Here is an 18719-nt window from a genome sequence, read left to right on the forward strand (position 1 = left end):
TCTTTATGATTTGGTTTTTTGGGGTTTAAGCGATTAAAATAAAGTGCTGTTTTGTTCAAAGCTGGTGTTCCTGACTCTTATTGCCCTAGAGGACTGTGCTTAGGACCCCTAAATGTGACATGTATGGCCCTCATGCAACAGGGTTTGTCACAATATATATATATATATATATATATATGAATTAAAAAAATAATTTGGATTCTTGTTTCCTTAACTGGCCTTTGTGATTACATCAGACATAATATGCAATGCTTTGTAATAAAAAAGTTGTGATTGTTCAAGAAAGAACTTGACCTAATTGTGTCCCAAATTCTCTCATTCTACTCGGGCTAACAGAAAAGTGCTCTTGTATTTAGCATTTGCGTCAAAATCAAAAAGGTTACAACTCTTTGTTCAATAAAGTGACAGGTTGAAATGTAAACTATTGTTAAAAAATTTCACTTTGATAATGCAAATATAAAAATAAATAAATAATTGAGTTGCATACATTTAAAACAGCCTTGAGCTTTCATTAGGAATGTAACCTATGCATTTAATGTGGTGAAGATATTTATTCTAGTTTATTATATTTGTTAAAAAAGCCAAATTCCCTTATTTTGTAATATATTCGAAATGAGCTTAGGTGTACTTATTCATAGTTAAACGGATTCACCCACTGACCCTATTGTTAAACATTTTTATTACACAGTTGGTTTACATCTGGAGTAACAGATCCCTATATAAGTTTTTTTTTTTTAAATACTTTGTTTAGTAAGAATACATTCTTAGACAAATGGGTGCTCTAAAACTAAATGACTCGGTCATGTAATCAAGTTTTCATTGTTGTTTTCTTGTTGACGTTTGTGCTTGATCTATGGCAGTAATGGCTAATGTGTTGTGAACTATCTCTCCCATAATGCAAAGACAGATGGTTTTCCCCAATGTAAGCACCAGGTTGTGTTTAATGTACAATGTGTATAACTGTGATGTAACTAGATTTTTCTTATGAGGTGGATTGCCAAGTTTCTGGGGGATTTATTTTGACCTCTGGGTGAGACATGATGTGAAGCTCCTCTTGTCCAATTTTGCTTTGTCCCTTCTTCTTATACCTGGCAACATCTCTCTTAACCTGCTGCCACATACCTGACCCATATTGTCTCTGCAAGCTGATCTGGTAATGCATGGCTATGAATCGGCCATTATTATACTATTTTGTGTATGGATAGTCATTCTGCTATCCATACAGTCTTTAGCTAAATAACTTTTAACTAGGATGGTGCCAAATTAAATATTCGGTACTTTGACACAGACCACACAAAAACATATTTTCAGAACACCTCTAAATAAATAAGCCCGGACATTTCAGACTGAGCAGCCCATTTTTATGAAAAAACATATATGTACATACATATACATAATACTTGGTCATTCAGCATGGGAAGCCTGAAGCCACAATTTAGTGCGACTAATCCTTGAAATAAATATTATAGAGTAAATAACACAATACCTTATCTTTTCCACTAAATGATTTCAGGGCCTTGAATGTTTTGTCCCCTGAAGTCACTACAAATTCAGGAGGGCATTTTCTCTCTGGATAAGTAAAAATGAAATAGTTCCTACTGTAAATTAAGGAAACAGATAACCAAACACATACCAGGACAGGCTTTTCCACACCGACACCCAGACACACACACCAGGACAGGCCCTGCCACACAGACACCCAAACACACACCAGGACAGGCTCTGCCACACCGACATCCAAACACACATACACCAGGACAGGCTCTGCCACACCGACATCCAAACACACACATACCAGGACAGTTAAAAAAAGAAGAAATGGTTGACAAAGGTTGAGCTTGACAAAGGTCCTGTTTGGCCGAAACGTTGCTTTTTTGTTTTGCTTTCTTTGAATAAAGTAGCCTAAGGATTGGAAGCTGATTGGAGTGCTGGGGTTCTTTTCTGTGTTCGTACACACACCAGGACAGGCTCTGCCACACTGACACCCAAACACACACTAGGACAGGCTCTGCCACACTGACACCCAGACACACACATCAGGAAATGCTCTGCCACACTGACACCAAGACACACACACCAGGACAGGCTCTGGACAGGCACACCGACACCCAAACACACACACACACCAGGACAGGCTCTGTCACACAGACACCAAAACACACACACACACACCAGGACAGGCTCTGTCACACCAACACCCATACACAAACACACACCAGGACAGGCTCTGTTACACTGACACCCACCCACACACACCAGGACAGGATCTGCCACACCGACACCCACACACACCAGAACAGGCTCTGCCACACCGACACCCAAACACACACACACAACAGGACAGGCTCTGCCACACTGACACCAATCACAAACACCAGGACAGGCTTTGCCACTCTAACACCCGCATCCGGAGGGTTTCCACGGACGGTTTCACTCAGCTTGCCTGTGGCATCTTTGCCCCCAAAACAGCTTGCCTGTGGCAACTTTGCCACGAAAACAGCCTGCCTGTGGCATCTTTGCCAACAAAACAGCCTGCCTGTGGCATCTTTGCCAACAAAACAGCCTGCCTGTGGCATCTTTGCCAACAAAGCAGCCTGCCTGTTGCATCTTTGCCCCCCCTTACACATCCATACTATCACACAGACATATTCATTCACTCGTTCACAAATATTTATTCACTAATTCACAGATAATAATTCACTTATTCAGATATTCATTCATACATTGATACTCATTAATTCCCTCATTCAGATACTCATTTACATATACTCATTCACAAACATTTACTCACTCCTTCACACTCATTAATTCACTCTTTCATTCAATCTCACATACTCCATACAGCCTCCCTCACCCCCTTACCTGAACTGATGATGCACGCGCTGCTCGCAGACTTCCGCGGATCTGCACTGGGGAAGCAGACGCGCAGCAGGGTCATGTGAAGTACGTGACGTACGTCACATGGCTCCGTTGGATTCCTGCGTCCCCCTGGCGGTAGAAGACATGCTGCTCACGCGTGTCTGCCAGGTAAGTAGCGGGCCCGCTGCTAGAGTTGCGGGCCCGGTCGCAGTTGCTGCGGGATTAAGGGGCAGGTGCCCCTTTTGCCCTGCGTTAAGGACGACCGCATAGGCCCAGTCAGTCCGGTCCTGACTGGCCCTATTTTAAGGTAGGGGCCTGGAGCTGCAGCTCCATTAGCCCCTAAGTCAATCCGGCCCGGGTGTGCCCGATGGCCAGTCCGGGCCTGGTTACCAGAAACAGGTAATATGTTATACCTTTTTAGTGTGTGGCTTTAAACTAAGTAGTATTGGCATGCCATTAAAGGACACCCAATGGCATTTTAATTATCTAGCCTATGTGGATCATGTGTGCCAGTCGGCCTCACATGAGTGGCTTTTTTTATCCCTTGAATAAGTCACAGCTTGAACTAACTTTATAACTGGTTCTCATCTGCCTATGAGATGTAGTAACCTTTCAATAATTGATGCGGACATGACATTTTCTTTTGATCTTCGCCAAAAGCTAGCTGGCTATAAGTTTTTTCTATTCTGGTTTCTGAAGTGTCACGCAAAATAATGAGAATGGATACATTAAAACCTACATACTGCTGCTGAGGGACTGGTTACAATAATTGCTCCGCAACATGTTGTGCGATGAACTAAACATATAGATGTTGGATATGCAGCTCACCTCCATGTGTTGTATGCATTAGAAACATATTTTATATTTGTAAGGGATCTTAACCCTTCACGACAAAGCTCACAATGCATTGTCCTTAATGGGGTTAAGGTCAACCCGTTGTCCTTAAGGGGTTAAGCAAGTAAACGGTGAAGTTAAAGCACCAAGTTGAGTACTACGATCTCAACTGAAAATTCAATAAACTATTTGTTTTCAGGCAAGGATACATAGAATATCTTGCTTGTTTTGGCACTCAGGTATCGGAATTGTGTACCCCTGGCTTATAGTTTAAGCCATTACAAGCTTATCGGTAGCTTTCTTTCTATGGTTGAACCGTGACTCATAGATAAATATTGGTGCTGAACCATAGGGGTTTTAGATCAACCATAGCAGGTTGGCTGCCTGTTGGGTACACACGGCTTATAAAAGATGTCTGCAATAGAATCATTACAGTTTTGCCTTTTGCTCAGTCAGCAGAAACAATCCATAGAAAGAAAAAATAATGCCTCCCCAATTCATCCATTTTTAGCACTTGGTAATGGAATTGTTTCAGCTTTTCCGTTACAAATATGTCCCAATATGGGATATGTATAAAACTATTACCATCTGCGCATCTGTGTGAAATGATTACCACCAGAATAAAGCATTAGCGTAACAGCTGCTCCATCACAGGAATGTAATCTAATTATTATAAATTTTGTTGCAGACAATGTATAAACTTCACCTTTTTAAAATTTAGATTGCTTTATTCCATTAGAATTCTCAACAATATTATACTTACATGAGTCTGTACACAAACACCAATTACAACTTCAGAATAAAGTGTTGCTGAGTTGCACTTCTATGCCCGAATGTATAAAACCCATACAAAATCCTTATGCATATAAGTACAGAATTGTTATTATTGTTGTTGTTTTTAATGTATATAATGCCAGCAAATTCTGTAGCATTACTGCTGTGAAAAGGAGAAAGCAAAGTTTAACAACAACATGACAAAATGTAAGGCTCACTGCACAGAAAACAATAGAGCCCTGATCTAGTGACCTTACAATCTATTAGAAGGTTAAGGGGATTGAGAAAGAAGGTGGGGGGAGTGCTTAGTGTTAAAAATGACATCATTATTTATATCTCTTGCCATTACACCTTTCACCCTTGGCAAACTATAATTCACCTGTTAAAACATATTTTCGTCTCCATCTTAAATTTATTCCTGGTTTTATCTAAAAAAAAATATTTCTCCTCATTATTTTGGAAAATTATTATTTTTGCTACATTGCAATCTATCAGAAAATGACCAAAAACTTCTTAATATGTGTGACACATTGTGTGATACACAGATCAGCTATTTTGTTCTTGACATTTGAACAACACACATAATTCTAACAAGTCTGTTGGTGCACTGGGCTCGCTAATTGCTCATTCTCCATGGACATTATTGTCAGAAACACATGCTTCCTGCAACTGTACATAAAATATCTTTATTTAAATTAGTTTATATGTCCTTTTTTAGAACATGAAATTCCATGGATAGGATTCCATTTATAGAATTGATACTTGCGTCAAGAAATATTTTTTAATGCAGACTTTATAGAGTTTAGTCAACATCCTTATAAAAGCCAATAAATACTTTGTATGTATGATGCCTTTCCCAATTTACTCTAGTTCTTAATGCTAACATTTCCTGGGCTTGCTTAAAATCCACAAAATGAAACATTTTTTAATAAGTAGCATTAATAAAATATTTTAAGTCAAAGAAGAGTGTTATTTAATGCGTAGTGGGTCAATTCCCGAGATTTCTGTCAACATAATTTCCCTACAAATTTTATTAAACAGCATTGTCCATTTAAAATGGGATTTATTGTTTTTACACATTTGCTGGCACTGTATTTAAACAGTGAATAATTTTTGGATGCTGCACCTATTATATAATGCATCCTAATGACATTTAGAGCCACTAAACTTTTTAGCCTTATTAATTGTATATTATGTAATAAAAATTATGTTTCCCCTCACCATATGGGAGCTGCAAAAGATGGAAGAACTTTCTTAAATATGGCAAATGGATATTTGTAATATCTGATGTGGAAACTATGGATATATTAAAAAAAATGTACAAATAATTAAATTAATAATTAATTTTAATTCCTTTTTGGATAATTCCTTTTTGGATAAATCACAACTTGAGAGGGGGCTTGAAGCAACAAGATACAAGCTCTGGTAGCAAGATGACGGCTCTCCCATACTGTTAAACAGATAATAGGAAATATATTAATTGAGTCAGTACAATCAGCAATATAACTGTCCCTTGTTAAGAAGTGGTACATCACTGTATGAAAGCCATGGAACTGCCAGCATAAACCTGGTAGGGAACCACAAGTGGGAGTTTAGTGATGTTTTCTTTAATCACATTGCAATTTCTTTAAATGATATCCCTTTCTCGCCAAGGGTGGAAATGTGAATCACATGTATATGTGACAAGCTTGTGATTTCTCAAGGCTGCTAATTAGCAAGTGCAAATTTAACACATTTTCAGCATATGAGGTCCAGCACTGTGTGGAATTACCATAACCACTTCTTTGTATTGGAAGCAGCTAGTCCAAAAAAGATAATTTTGCGTGACTTGAATAGCAATTCACTATAAAATATTGTTACGTCCTATGGAAGCTAGGTAGTAGATATGTTACTGTGTTCTTACACTAGTGAATGACTTAACTTTTCTTTGCCGTTATAGAGCTCTTTAACTAAATTGGGAAGCAAATTTGTATTGATGGTTTCCAAACAATTATTGTTACATGAGATTCAGCATTAAGACAGAGTCAAATCAAGGTTATTTTTTCCTGTGCTTTCAGACTTCATCTGTTGATGATAAATCCACTTACCACCATAATCTTTTTGTTCCCAGAAGGTATATGAGGAAGCTGTCTTATTCAAAGAAATATTGAATAATCCAGTCCCCGGGAGATGTAAATCTGGAAATGCAAAACTAACCAACTGATTATATGCAGAACCCAAACGAAATCCAGTTCCTAGCAATGATGCTTATTGCTTTTTTTTTTTTTTTTTTTTAGGATAGATATCATCCACGCGTAGTGGCTTTGTTAAGATGAAGCTCTTCTTCACACCACTTCTTTATTCCATAACTATTAACTCTTTGCTTGCTAGCCTTGAACAAGCTCAGGGTTGATTTGCATTTATTTGTTAATAAAAGAAATGATGCAGATAAAAACATGGTAACTGTACCATATCCCATTTGGGAGATTTTGGAAGCCCCCCACTGTAAATTACCCCATAAAAGTATATATTTATGAACAGTAGACAAGTCAAGGTGTTCAACTAGGGTAGTTTTGACAGTTTTCAGCTACCCATTTCTTCACTGATGTCTACCAAAGTTCACGGAAAATTTATTTTATTGCGTTTTTAACTAATACATTTCAATGTTAAAATGTATTTCTCGCACACCATATGTGCAACAGTGGAAGAAAACACCACATTTTGTTCACCAACATCCCCCGGTTCCAACAAGGCCTCACATGCATTTTTTGAGGAAGCTATGAGGGCAAAACAGGAACATGCGCATTTTTGTTTTCACATTTTGAATTTTCAGAAATTGGTTTCCTGGGCCCATATCCCATTTGGGACATTTTGGAAGCCCCCCCACTGTAAATTACCCCATAAAAGTATATATTTATGAACAGTAGACAAGTCAAGGTGTTCAACTAGGGTAGTTTTGACAGTTTTCAGCTAGCCATTTCTTCACTGATGTCTGCCAAACTTATTTTAAAATTATTTTATTGCGTTTTTAACGCATACATTTCAATGTTGCACTGAATTTCTTGCACACCATAAGTGCAACAGTGGAAGAAAACACCATATCTTGTTCACCAATATCCCCCGATTCCAACAAGGCCTCACATGCATGGTTCATGCATTTTTTGAGGAAGCCATGAGGCCATAACTGGAACATGCGCAAGTTTTCAGGAATTGGTTTACTGGGCCCATATCCCATTTGGGACATTTTGGAAGCCCCCACTGTAAAGTACCCCAAAATAGTATATATTTATGAACAGTAGATTAAGGACAGTAGATTAAGAACGATTAAGAAAAATTAAGATTAAGAAAAAATGAAATTATTTTTTGTAACTGGCAACTGTAAGAAAGATTAAGATTAAGAAACAATTAAATTATTTTTTGTACCTGGCAACTGTATGAAATTCCTTAAAACAGTTGCCAATGCACAGACCGGGCTTATCAGGGGAACCAGTAAAATACTGTGTCCTTCCTGTGCCCTTTGGCATAACACACCCTGCACCGTATTTGTGTTTTGGATTTTTTGGAGGTTGGAGGAAATTTGAAAGGGAAATGTTATTCCTGAATTATGAGAGACGCTGAGGGGCCTCGTTCAGCTGGAGCCAAGATTTCCTTGAGTAACAAAAACTGAAAAGATAAAAATGTGTTTTTTTTGGCAGGGTGTATTTTTTTTTAAAGTAAGAATGCATTGTGAGTTGCAATCTGCATTATATAAATGGCTACCTTTTTATACCACGTATTGGTTTTTCTCATTATGAGGTATGGCTGCAATAATTGATCGGCCAAATCCACTCCCCCCATATGCCTATTGTAGGCCTTGATGCAGGTAGGCTTTCTTCGGACCTGAGTTTTGCCCCGGACAGGAACAGGAACAGTGGCATCGTCATGAATTGTGCTTAACATGCACACATCTTTCTTGTCCCTATATTTTACAGCCAAAAGTTCTTGTTGGCGTAAAGCTAAGGATGCCCCAATTTTTAATTTGGTTTCTCTAATCTGTTTTGGGACCCCTATTCTGCTCTGCCTTATGGTGCCACAGGCCAAGGTGTCCATGCAAAACAACAACTTGAACAAAGGGACACTTGTGTGACAGGGCCAGGCTAGCTGGCTCATATGTCATATGAAGTTTAGCCGGGTCACGGAGCACTTTTGTGTCCGGTTCTGTATACCGTGACCCGGTAATATATTATATTGTGTGTTATTGTGTAACCGGCCCAGAGACTGATGTGGCTTCAGCTCCAGCCTTCAAAGAGACGATCCTATAATCTGGCTGGGGCTCTTAATCAGCCAACACAGCCCTGTCTGCCCAGACGGCACCCGCACTACAGGGAGGATAACACAGGTGGGGGAACCCATTGTATTCTGTAATCCCCTCACCTGATACATCCCCTGTATACTGATGGGATTTGTGATGGGATGTGGCTGATGGGATTGGGGGTTGGGTTCGGTACACATTGCATTGAGCTTGTATATAAGTTCTGTGTGTTTGTAATAAAGAAGTTCTTCTTGGTTTACTACGAATGGTGGTCTGGATGATCCGTGGATAGCTGAGTGCGATCCGTATGAGGGACTGACTGGTGATTCCTCAGCCCTCAAACAGGGGGACCCAGCCTTGGGTACGGTGACCCTGTAACATTGGTTGGCAGCGGTGGGAAGAATCCCACGATTTGGGTGAAATCCAAACCACCAACTGGGATTGCAGACGAGAGACACCAAGAGAGCTCCTGGAGGTTTGTAGCAAAGGAAAGGCTACTCTGATTGCGGACTGCAGAGAGATGGACCGGCACCAGGATGCCCCAGAGGAGAGCCTCGGACTGAGTGCTCTACAAAAGAACATTCTATGGCACCTATCCCTGTACCCAGGAGGGGCTACATCGGAGCAAGTGACGGCGGTGATTGAAATGTGTCACCAGGAACTGAGCCAGAGTGGGTCTGTATCTCCCAGACTAGGGGAACAGACCACCAAAATATCATACCAGGATATCCAACCCTTCCGAGAACCAGAGGGTGAGACAGACTGGGTTACAGCCGAGGTGTGTGAGCTGGAACACCAGCAGAGGCAGTTAGAGTCTGCGCCTGCAGACTGGAGGGATGATTTCTCCCATCCCCACTTTGAAACGTACTGGGCACAGTACTGGACAATGTGGGATCTACGAGTTCCACTCCTGGGGGACAACCCGTTGCCGGAGTGGGAAGACGAATTGAGGGGTCTCATATATGCAGAGCTCGACCTCCAGAGCCGCTACCAGGGATTCTCCCAGCAGTTAGCAGGTGAAGACCACAGCGACCCTCTGATGCTGTATAGCCCCGTCGACCCAGGACTGATATATGATGCCTTCCAATTTGACTCGTCCTTCGGAAGCCCCTGCCAGTACCGCAGGGATACAATCTGGGACAACCGTGCAGAAGTCCTGGTTTATGCTATTCCCCCCGAGCTGGAGGCTGTTATGGATTGCCTGGTCCAAGAGGAATGGCAGCTCGAGAGGGACTATAAAGAATTGCTGCGGAGAGTGGAGCTCCAGGAGTTACAAGGAGACTGGGAGCATGGTACTACAACTTGCGGGAGTGGGACCGAGGTCCTCTTCACCTACTCCTCGGCCCCTGCCCTGGCGAGAAGAACCGAGGTCCTCGCCAGCAAAAAGAAGCGGAGGAGGAAGCCAAAAGCTCCGACCCAAGTCCTCACCAACAACCCTGGCTGCTATACCACGGCAGAAGAGATGACTGTCCCCACCTCCCGAGTAAGTGGCACAATTCCCCTCACCAAACCCCTAGCTATTCCCGTAGAAGCCAGGGCCCCAGATTGTCCCCCTGATTTCCCGAGTGTCCTGGGAGAAGCCCGGGTCACTGCCCCAGAGGTTCCCACTGAAGTCCCCAGTGTCCCGGTAGAGGCCTCGCTTACTACCTCTACGTGTTTCCCTGGTTCCCCGAGTGCCCCCGGCCCGATCAGCAGGGTTTTCCTTCCATGCAACCACCCTGGCCTGGCAGCTGCCCCAGACTCAGTTCCCAAGACTAGGGAGCAAGAGTCTCCACGTGCCCCTGTTACCCCGGTGAGGGGGATAGCCATGTGCCCCCGGCTGAGCTGGGACCGTCCTCCAATTCAAAGAGGACTACTGACTATCCTTTTGGGCAACCAGGGCCCTGGCCCACCTTCAATGGATGATTCTGACAAAGGGGGCCATGAACTAAGGCCTGCACCTTTGAACTTTGTCCACTCGGACAGCCTGCAGCAGACCCGTGTGGATCTGCCTGGTCTGCCGGACCGTTGGTCAAGGGGGAGATCTGTGACAGGGCCAGGCTAGCTGGCTCATATGTCATATGAAGTTTAGCCGGGTCACGGAGCACTTTTGTGTCCGGTTCTGTATACCGTGACCCGGTAATATATTATATTGTGTGTTATTGTGTAACCGGCCCAGAGACTGATGTGGCTTCAGCTCCAGCCTTCAAAGAGACGATCCTATAATCTGGCTGGGGCTCTTAATCAGCCAACACAGCCCTGTCTGCCCAGACGGCACCCGCACTACAGGGGGGATAACACAGGTGGGGGAACCCATTGTATTCTGTAATCCCCTCACCTGATACATCCCCTGTATACTGATGGGATTTGTGATGGGATGTGGCTGATGGGATTGGGGGTTGGGTTCGGTACACATTGCATTGAGCTTGTATATAAGTTCTGTGTGTTTGTAATAAAGAAGTTCTTCTTGGTTTACTACGAATGGTGGTCTGGATGATCCGTGGATAGCTGAGTGCGATCCGTATGAGGGACTGACTGGTGATTCCTCAGCCCTCAAACAGGGGGACCCAGCCTTGGGTACGGTGACCCTGTAACAACTTGTATAATAGTTGTCCATGTACAAGTGGTACCCTTTGTTCAGTAAGGGGCAAACAAGGTCCCAGACAATTTTTTCACTTATGCCCAGATGGTCTGGGCAACCTGGTGGGTCAAGCTTGGCATCTTTCCCCTCATAAACCCGGAAGGAATATGTGTAGCCACTACTGCTCTCACATAATTAAAATTTTACCCCATACCAGGAGCGTTTAGAGGGAATGTATTGCTTGAACCCTAACCGGCCTTTAAATTTCATTAGGGACTCATCAATACTAATTTCTCGCTTGGGGGTATAAACGGCAGCAAATTTAGTTTGGAAGTGAGAAATAAGGGGGCGAATTTTAAAAAGCCTGTCATATGTGGGGTCATGTTTGGGAAGGCACTGGGTATTGTCATTGAAATGTAAAAAGCGGAGGAGGAGTTCATACCTTCCCCTTTTCATGGTGTTGGAGAAAATTGGGGTTGAAATAATGGAGTCTGTGCTCCAGTACGACTTTAAAGTGGGCTTTTTTATTATCCCCATTATCATGGTGAGTGCCCAGAATGTTTTTAACTCGCACACATCAGTGGGAGTCCATGCCTTTTGCTTGTTTGCTTTATTTGTAAATTCCTGGGCAGCGTACAAGTTAGTTTGGTAAACTAACGCCTCCCAAAACTCATTGCCCATGAACAGCTCCATAAACTGGCTTGGGGTATATTCTGCGACATCCGGATGAATGCCGGAATTGGCAGTGAAGGGGGGAACATCTGGAAAAGTGCCAGCTGCAGGGATCCACTCATCAGAGGGATCAGGAGGAGTAGTAGTAATAGTAGTAGAAACAACACGGCTCCTTTTAACTGGGGGTGCAGCATCATCAGAGCTGCTGGTAAACTGGCCCACATCAAAATCTGACGCAGTGTCAGTGGCAGAGTCTGACGCAGTGTCAGTGTCTGAGGCCAACATTTTATATGCCTCTTCCACCGTATAAAACCTATCCAAATTTTATTATTATTTTTTTTTTATATATATATATATTTTTTTTTCCCCCTACCTAACCCTAGACCCTAACCCTAATCCCTACCTAATCAATTCCCCACTAACTGATAAATTCCCCACTAACTAATCAATTCCCCACTAACTAACCCACCCACAGCCACCCACCCACAATTTTAAGAAAAAAAAAGAATTAACCCCTTAGGGTCAAATGCTGCTGATCAGAACACTGATCAGCAGTGAAAAAATTATATAAAAATTTTTTTTTAATTTTTTTTTTAATACAAAACGCTCGGGACTCTCTCCAACAACGTGTTCTGTCTCTCTCCAACTCACAACCACGAGTGAGGAGGAGGGAGACAGGGTAATATAGGCAGACACAATGTTTACAAACATTGTATCTGTCAATATTCAAAATCATGCACGTGATTCGCTTTTAAAGCGACGGCGATTGGCTGCTGCACGATCGATGGGGTCGCCCAGGGGTCAGTAGCAGCCAGCCCTTCGCGATCCCGGCGTTCTGTGCAACACGGTACCTGGTACGTCCCGGTCTACCGGCGAATGTTAACCAGGAAGTACCAGGTACGTCCCGGTAGTGAAGGGGTTAAGGCTAATAGCCTGATGATGTAAGTGCTGTCGATGGCTGGTTATGAGCTGCTGCATGTTTTTACAGTCACTTAGTGCATGTGGCCAAACACTGCAGCACCCAATCTGCAGCTAGAGAGGCAGATCAAATAATATAGGGCAATGTCTGCTAACTACCCTCTGGACGTTTGCCTGGTGTGCCAGATGGCTTGTCTGGGCCTGGCTGATAATGTTAGAAATGGCCACCTTAAGCATGAACCTTACTCTGCTAGTGCCCATGTGTAATTTAAGTACCTGATCTCTTATGAGTGTATTTGAAATTAAATACAGGAAAAGTCCAGCACCAATATGCGTCTTTGTGAGTCTTAATAAACATAAACAAGGCCATAGCAGTGCCAGAATCAGGGTTTCTCCATTCCATGAACACGTGGGCCATGAAGCCTTGTTTCTGAACATTACCCACTTGTGGTTGGATAGACCTGTAATGTTTCAGATGGTAGAATATAAGTTTATTGTTGTTTTTTAAAGTGACACATATTCTGTTCATTAAGAAAACCATGATAGCTGTTTGTTCCGCTGTTGAGAATGCAAGAAAGTGTTAAGAAGATCTTCCTGTAAGAGTTTTCCAAATTTTTTGAGACAAAGCAATTGTTTTTACCCAGCTGTACTAGTTATTGACATACCCGCTATTAAATGTTTTACACAGAATGAGAACAAACAGGTATGAGAATCCCACAATGGAGAAATTTATGAAAGAGAATTGATTTTGTTGAACACAAGTGAAGACTTTTTCTTTGCGGTTAATCACTTCCCCTAATGACCGATAAGCAAAAGCTAAAGCATGAGAGACAGTGTTAGTGATGTATACTGGCTTTTTATGGATGTTTAAAAGTATACTTAACTCAAACAGGATTAGAAAGTCTACCAAGAGACCTATAAGGATGTTCACCTTGGACAAGGGGGGATCAATTGCTCCCTGTGCTGGTCTTATTTAAAGATATCGGGCTGCTGCCTAAAGCCTTTTCTTGAGTTTGAACTGCAATTCTGCATAATGCCACCAGGGTGTCTAGGTTTACATGGCAGCATTTACCCTGGTTGGATCCTTTCCATGTTCCTTGTATGTGTTTTCTAAGCAGTCTCTTAGGGAATGTGTGTAGGACAGGCCTGGATGGTACCAACTGAGTGCATTGTTTGCCCTATATTACTAGGCCACTCCGTGGAATCAGCCATCCTCTGATCTTAAGAATTATTTATGGGTTTTTTTTAATGAACTTACATTCTTTGAATGTTTTTCTGCTACTGAGTATCCTAATAGTTTTGAGCAGTAAGAAAGAGACCCAAAATATATTTTTGCCACAATAAATGTGTTTTTTGAACTCCTATGGTGTCTGTGAAAGATGGGGCTAAATACTTTTTCCTCTAGAGTAGACACTGGTTAAGTAAACAGTATACCAGTGAGAATTACCAATTCTTCTACTGAACTTACTGTTTCTCAAAGCATTAATGAACGGGAATTTTACCCTGTGTGTAACTGGAAATGATCTAATCGAATTGAATGCTTCTTCAAGCTTCTGAAAAAAAGAATAAATACATGTATCATATTTTTTACCTGTTAATGTACTGCCAAGCAGATAGCAGGCTAGTGATTGATTCATACTTGTTAAGTGCTAGAAAAACATCTGCAAATGGAAACATTTAGAATGTCTTAATCGTGTACTGTAAGGTTCCATCAATTTGCTAAAAATCAGATGTAGAAACATTGTAATCCACTATGTAATAGCTAACGGAGACATTCACTTATCAGTTCCATAAACATATATAGGTAGAAAGCCACAGGCCAAGTGGTTTTATGTATCATTGTTATATTGCATTGCGAGTAGAAATATTAGAAAAAAAATATTAGAAAAAAGTAGAAATTATACACACAATGTAATGAGATAAACTTGCGTATTAAATTAACAAACTGCTGAGCATTCTTGGTGCTGTTTTATTGTTTTGTGAAAATCAAAGCTGCCATTTTAGACATCGTTATTTTTATGTATAGAAGTGGGGCACATATGACTGCACTTATAGCGTACTTATGTATCATGTATTGATTGGTGTTTATTGACGTACTTGTTTGATGTCTTTATGGTTCCAGTGGGCAGGAAGCAGTTCATGAGGTTTGAGTGGGCAAACAATGCAGCCAATGTGTTGGGATGCGATTGTGAAGAGCTTTCCACAGCAGTCTTCAAACACCACCTCAAGCAGATAATTGAACAAGTAACCTCAGGAACAAGGGGTGGGAGCCAAGACGATGACACAAAGACAGGTAAGGGTGTCCTCCAATTATTGGGTTATTTATAGATTCAACTATACAGATTTTGCACCTATTATTTCAGAAACACTGACTTACACTAATTGTGTGGCTATTCTGTCAAACAAACTATTGTCATTTGTACAATCCGTAATGAAAATGTTAACTGATTAGTTAGGTAGTAGTAGTAGTAGTAGTAACCTTGGAGTTGTTTGTGTAACTATGTATATAAATTTAACAGATTTACTCGTGTACATTTTACATGTTTTTTTTTTTACCTTTAAATCATTTTCTTTAAACGGGCACATGAAGAAGGATGACACCTATGAGATAATATGTTAATAGTCCTTTGAGTTATTGAATGTAGAATCTATCATCTATTTTTGCTTCCAATTATATATCTGGACTTCACAGGGCCGTCTAATTTAATGTAAGTTGCAGGCTTCTCTTTTAATAAGCTAGATTCACAACCTTATATGTTTTTATATTACCTTCTCATAGCATCTGAAAGGCATATATGAGTCTAGCAAGATGTTTAGTTACATATGGCACAAAGAAAAAGCCTCACTTTTTGTGATATATCATAGAAGACCAAGATGCCTGTCCCAGCTTTTTTGAGGAATTCAAAGATTTTAGGGACTATTATCAAGAAATAAAAATGTGAATTTCAACTCAATGCCAAATTTGTAAATAGTCTGTCCTGATATCCTCATTAAATTACAAATGATGCCTATTCTCATGATTCTGTAATTTCTGCATATTCATAAATGATAGTATTAAACTTTTAATCTAAAGGATCTCTAATATAAACGATATAGTACACAACATACTGTATTTGCATACAAACCTTTATAAGATTATATGATTGCAATTAACTAGATAGCAGCATCTAAAAATGAACTTGTGAAATGTGGGAAGCAATTAAGTCTTGTTAACAATTCTTTGTCCAACAAAAAATAGTCTTTTAGAAAAAAACAAAAACAAAAAAAAACTCCACGTCATTCCATAGAAGGAAACATTGGGTACCTATGTTTAACTATTGCTTCTTGTAGATTTTCTCAAATGTTTCTCATTCCATCTGTTTTGATTCCTGCATCTTTCTGTATGTTTGAGCATTTGCATGAGGCTATGTTCGAGGACCTTGGCATTTTCAGTTTAATGACCAGCGCTTTTATTATTCTGATATCTGCCAAATAAAGAACCCAGAAGACTGTGAAGATGATCTGTTTCCTAGCAACTGACCCAGGTGTACAGAAAATACTCAGTCGGGATTTAAAAAATAGGAACATAGAAATTGGCAACAGATAAATACCTTTTGGATTGCACATATCCTCTGCATCCAATGTGCGCCTATTATTTATTATTTTTTGATTGATTCTGCTCCATACATCATGATATATTACCCAAATGTGTACTTGCCTGCAACAGTGCGTCTAAAAATCACTCAATCTCATTTCTCCTTTTATGCTTTAATACCAGTAACAGTATCATTGTTCCCCCTGTGGGTTACTTGTATCCATAGCATTGAGCTTCTTATATTGATTGTTCTTAAGGGCATATTTATGAAAATGAAAACTCGGCTGTAGCAGCTAAAGTGCAGAACATTACCACATCAAGTATTGTAATAAATTATTAATCTGACATGTATTCAAATATGGAATTTTATCATCTAAGTATATATACACTTTCATTGTAATATGATATTTTTAACATTATTTTTTTCTACGTCTTTTACGATCCAGAGTGGTTATATTTTTTTGTGTAAACTCTGGGACACATAAGTAAAAAGTGATCTATTGCAATGGTTCAAAACAAGGATCTATAAATTGAGATGTCATAAGGTTACTTAATGTAGAATATAATAAATATTATTTATTGATTTAGGTATCACCATCATTTTCTGCAATTCTGTTTGTACAGTTATTGTAATCAAATAGGTATGTCAACATATCTGAGTTTACATTAAAATATTCAGTATCATTATTTTTATGAAAGCACCTTTAAGTCTCTAGGTTCATCTGAGCTGGAGAACATGAGCAATTTATTGAAAATATATATTTAGACTTTTATGTGATGTGGGATACAGCTGTCTATATACCACATGTCGCAGCTGGAGTCAAATGCCACCTAATGGTAATTACTATTTGTGCTCCTTAGCATACAAATCCACATAATGGTAAGGAACGAATGAATAATGGAAAGGAAAGAATAAACGTGGCTGCAGAAACAAATGTAGCTACTACTATGAAGTGGTAAATATCTTTAAGGAGCAGATGGTGCAACTACTATGAAGGTGGCACTTAGGTTGCTTGTATCGGTGCACCACTCATTGCAAAGGATCCGGTATGGTTGTTAGTGCAATTTAAAGCTTGTTTGGCTACAAAGGCACAAATGTACAGTAGCTTTTAGTATTCAAGTGGCTAAAGACCAGAAGCCCCATGTGCCTGCAAATAGTATAAAGTAACCTTCTAATAGAAACCTTAGAATGATATGCTGGTTATTACAATTGATTGTACTAATGCTTTATTAATGCTGCATCTGTAAATGTTTGTTGCAGGACCGAAAATGACTGGTATAGAATGTGTAGAAGGGATGGCAGCTGGTCTTTACGAAGAACTTTTCGCAGCCATTGTCTCTCTTATAAACAGGTACAATATACTGCTTTGTATAACAGTGTTTAAAATGAGATTTCTGAGGGAAAAACAAGCCTTCTGGCTTGTCTGGTGTCTGTAGATGAGTGTTTAATAATGCTTCTACTAGTGTTTAAAATCGAATACAGTTCAGATTTATCATCCAAGTGAGCTTCTCCTACAGGTTTATCTGAGTTTTCACTGCATGATGCATACATAATACGAAATACGTTTTCTGAAAACTCTTCCCACGGAGTTAAATGCAGGAAGAGATGGATATTTATACTAATGCTAATACAAGTCTGATGGTCTTCATAATCATAATGTGCTTATTGATAAATATTAATAACCATGAATGTTAACGAGCATTGCTTCTGGTCCCATTTGAAAATGGGAATACATCTTATCCAAGTAGCTATGTATTTAGTGTAGAGCAGCATTTACTCCTCCAAACACTAATGTTATACCATAAGTCTCTGGATGCACTTGACCATACCCAAAAAGCATGCAAATCTTACTATATCTTATCTTGACATGGAAATCATTTAACTTAAACCTGTTGCAGGGACACTGCAAAAAGCATGACTTGATATGTGAATGAAATGTACCCTTTAAGAAATGCTCAAATAATAAAAAAAGAAATATATAGTAATTCATTCTATTTGTTTGTACAACTTTCCTTTTAAGGTCTTTGTCATCAACTCTCTTGACCCTTGCTTCCATTATGGTGGTTGATAATCCTGGATTCCAAAATCCACGCCACCAGAAGAAGGAGAGGGCAGCCACCTTTGAAGAGCTTTGTCATAACTATGTACAAGAGCGTTTGCAGGGTCTATATTACAAGAGGACTTTTACTGCCACAATAGAGAGGTTCAGAGAGGTAAGATTAAAGTCACTGCAAATTCTGCAAGCTTTACATTTTCT

General features: G+C 40.2%; 1 protein-coding gene across 1 annotated transcript in view; it reads left to right on the top strand.

Moving 5' to 3' along the window:
* LOC149290215 (unconventional myosin-XVIIIb-like) overlaps nucleotides 1-18719 on the top strand; it is a 219670-nt gene that overhangs the window by 42177 nt on the left and 158774 nt on the right. The window contains exons 13-15 of the mRNA XM_089489442.1: nucleotides 15010-15180; nucleotides 17723-17813; nucleotides 18483-18675. Coding sequence (XP_089345568.1) covers nucleotides 15010-15180; nucleotides 17723-17813; nucleotides 18483-18675 — 455 coding nt within the window. The remainder of the gene's footprint in view (nucleotides 1-15009; nucleotides 15181-17722; nucleotides 17814-18482; nucleotides 18676-18719) is intronic.

The sequence above is a fragment of the Sceloporus occidentalis genome, unplaced genomic scaffold, assembly GCF_023333645.1.
Source record: "Sceloporus occidentalis isolate IW3139 unplaced genomic scaffold, rSceOcc1.0.p SCAF_40, whole genome shotgun sequence".
NCBI classification, from domain to species: domain Eukaryota; kingdom Metazoa; phylum Chordata; class Lepidosauria; order Squamata; family Phrynosomatidae; genus Sceloporus; species Sceloporus occidentalis.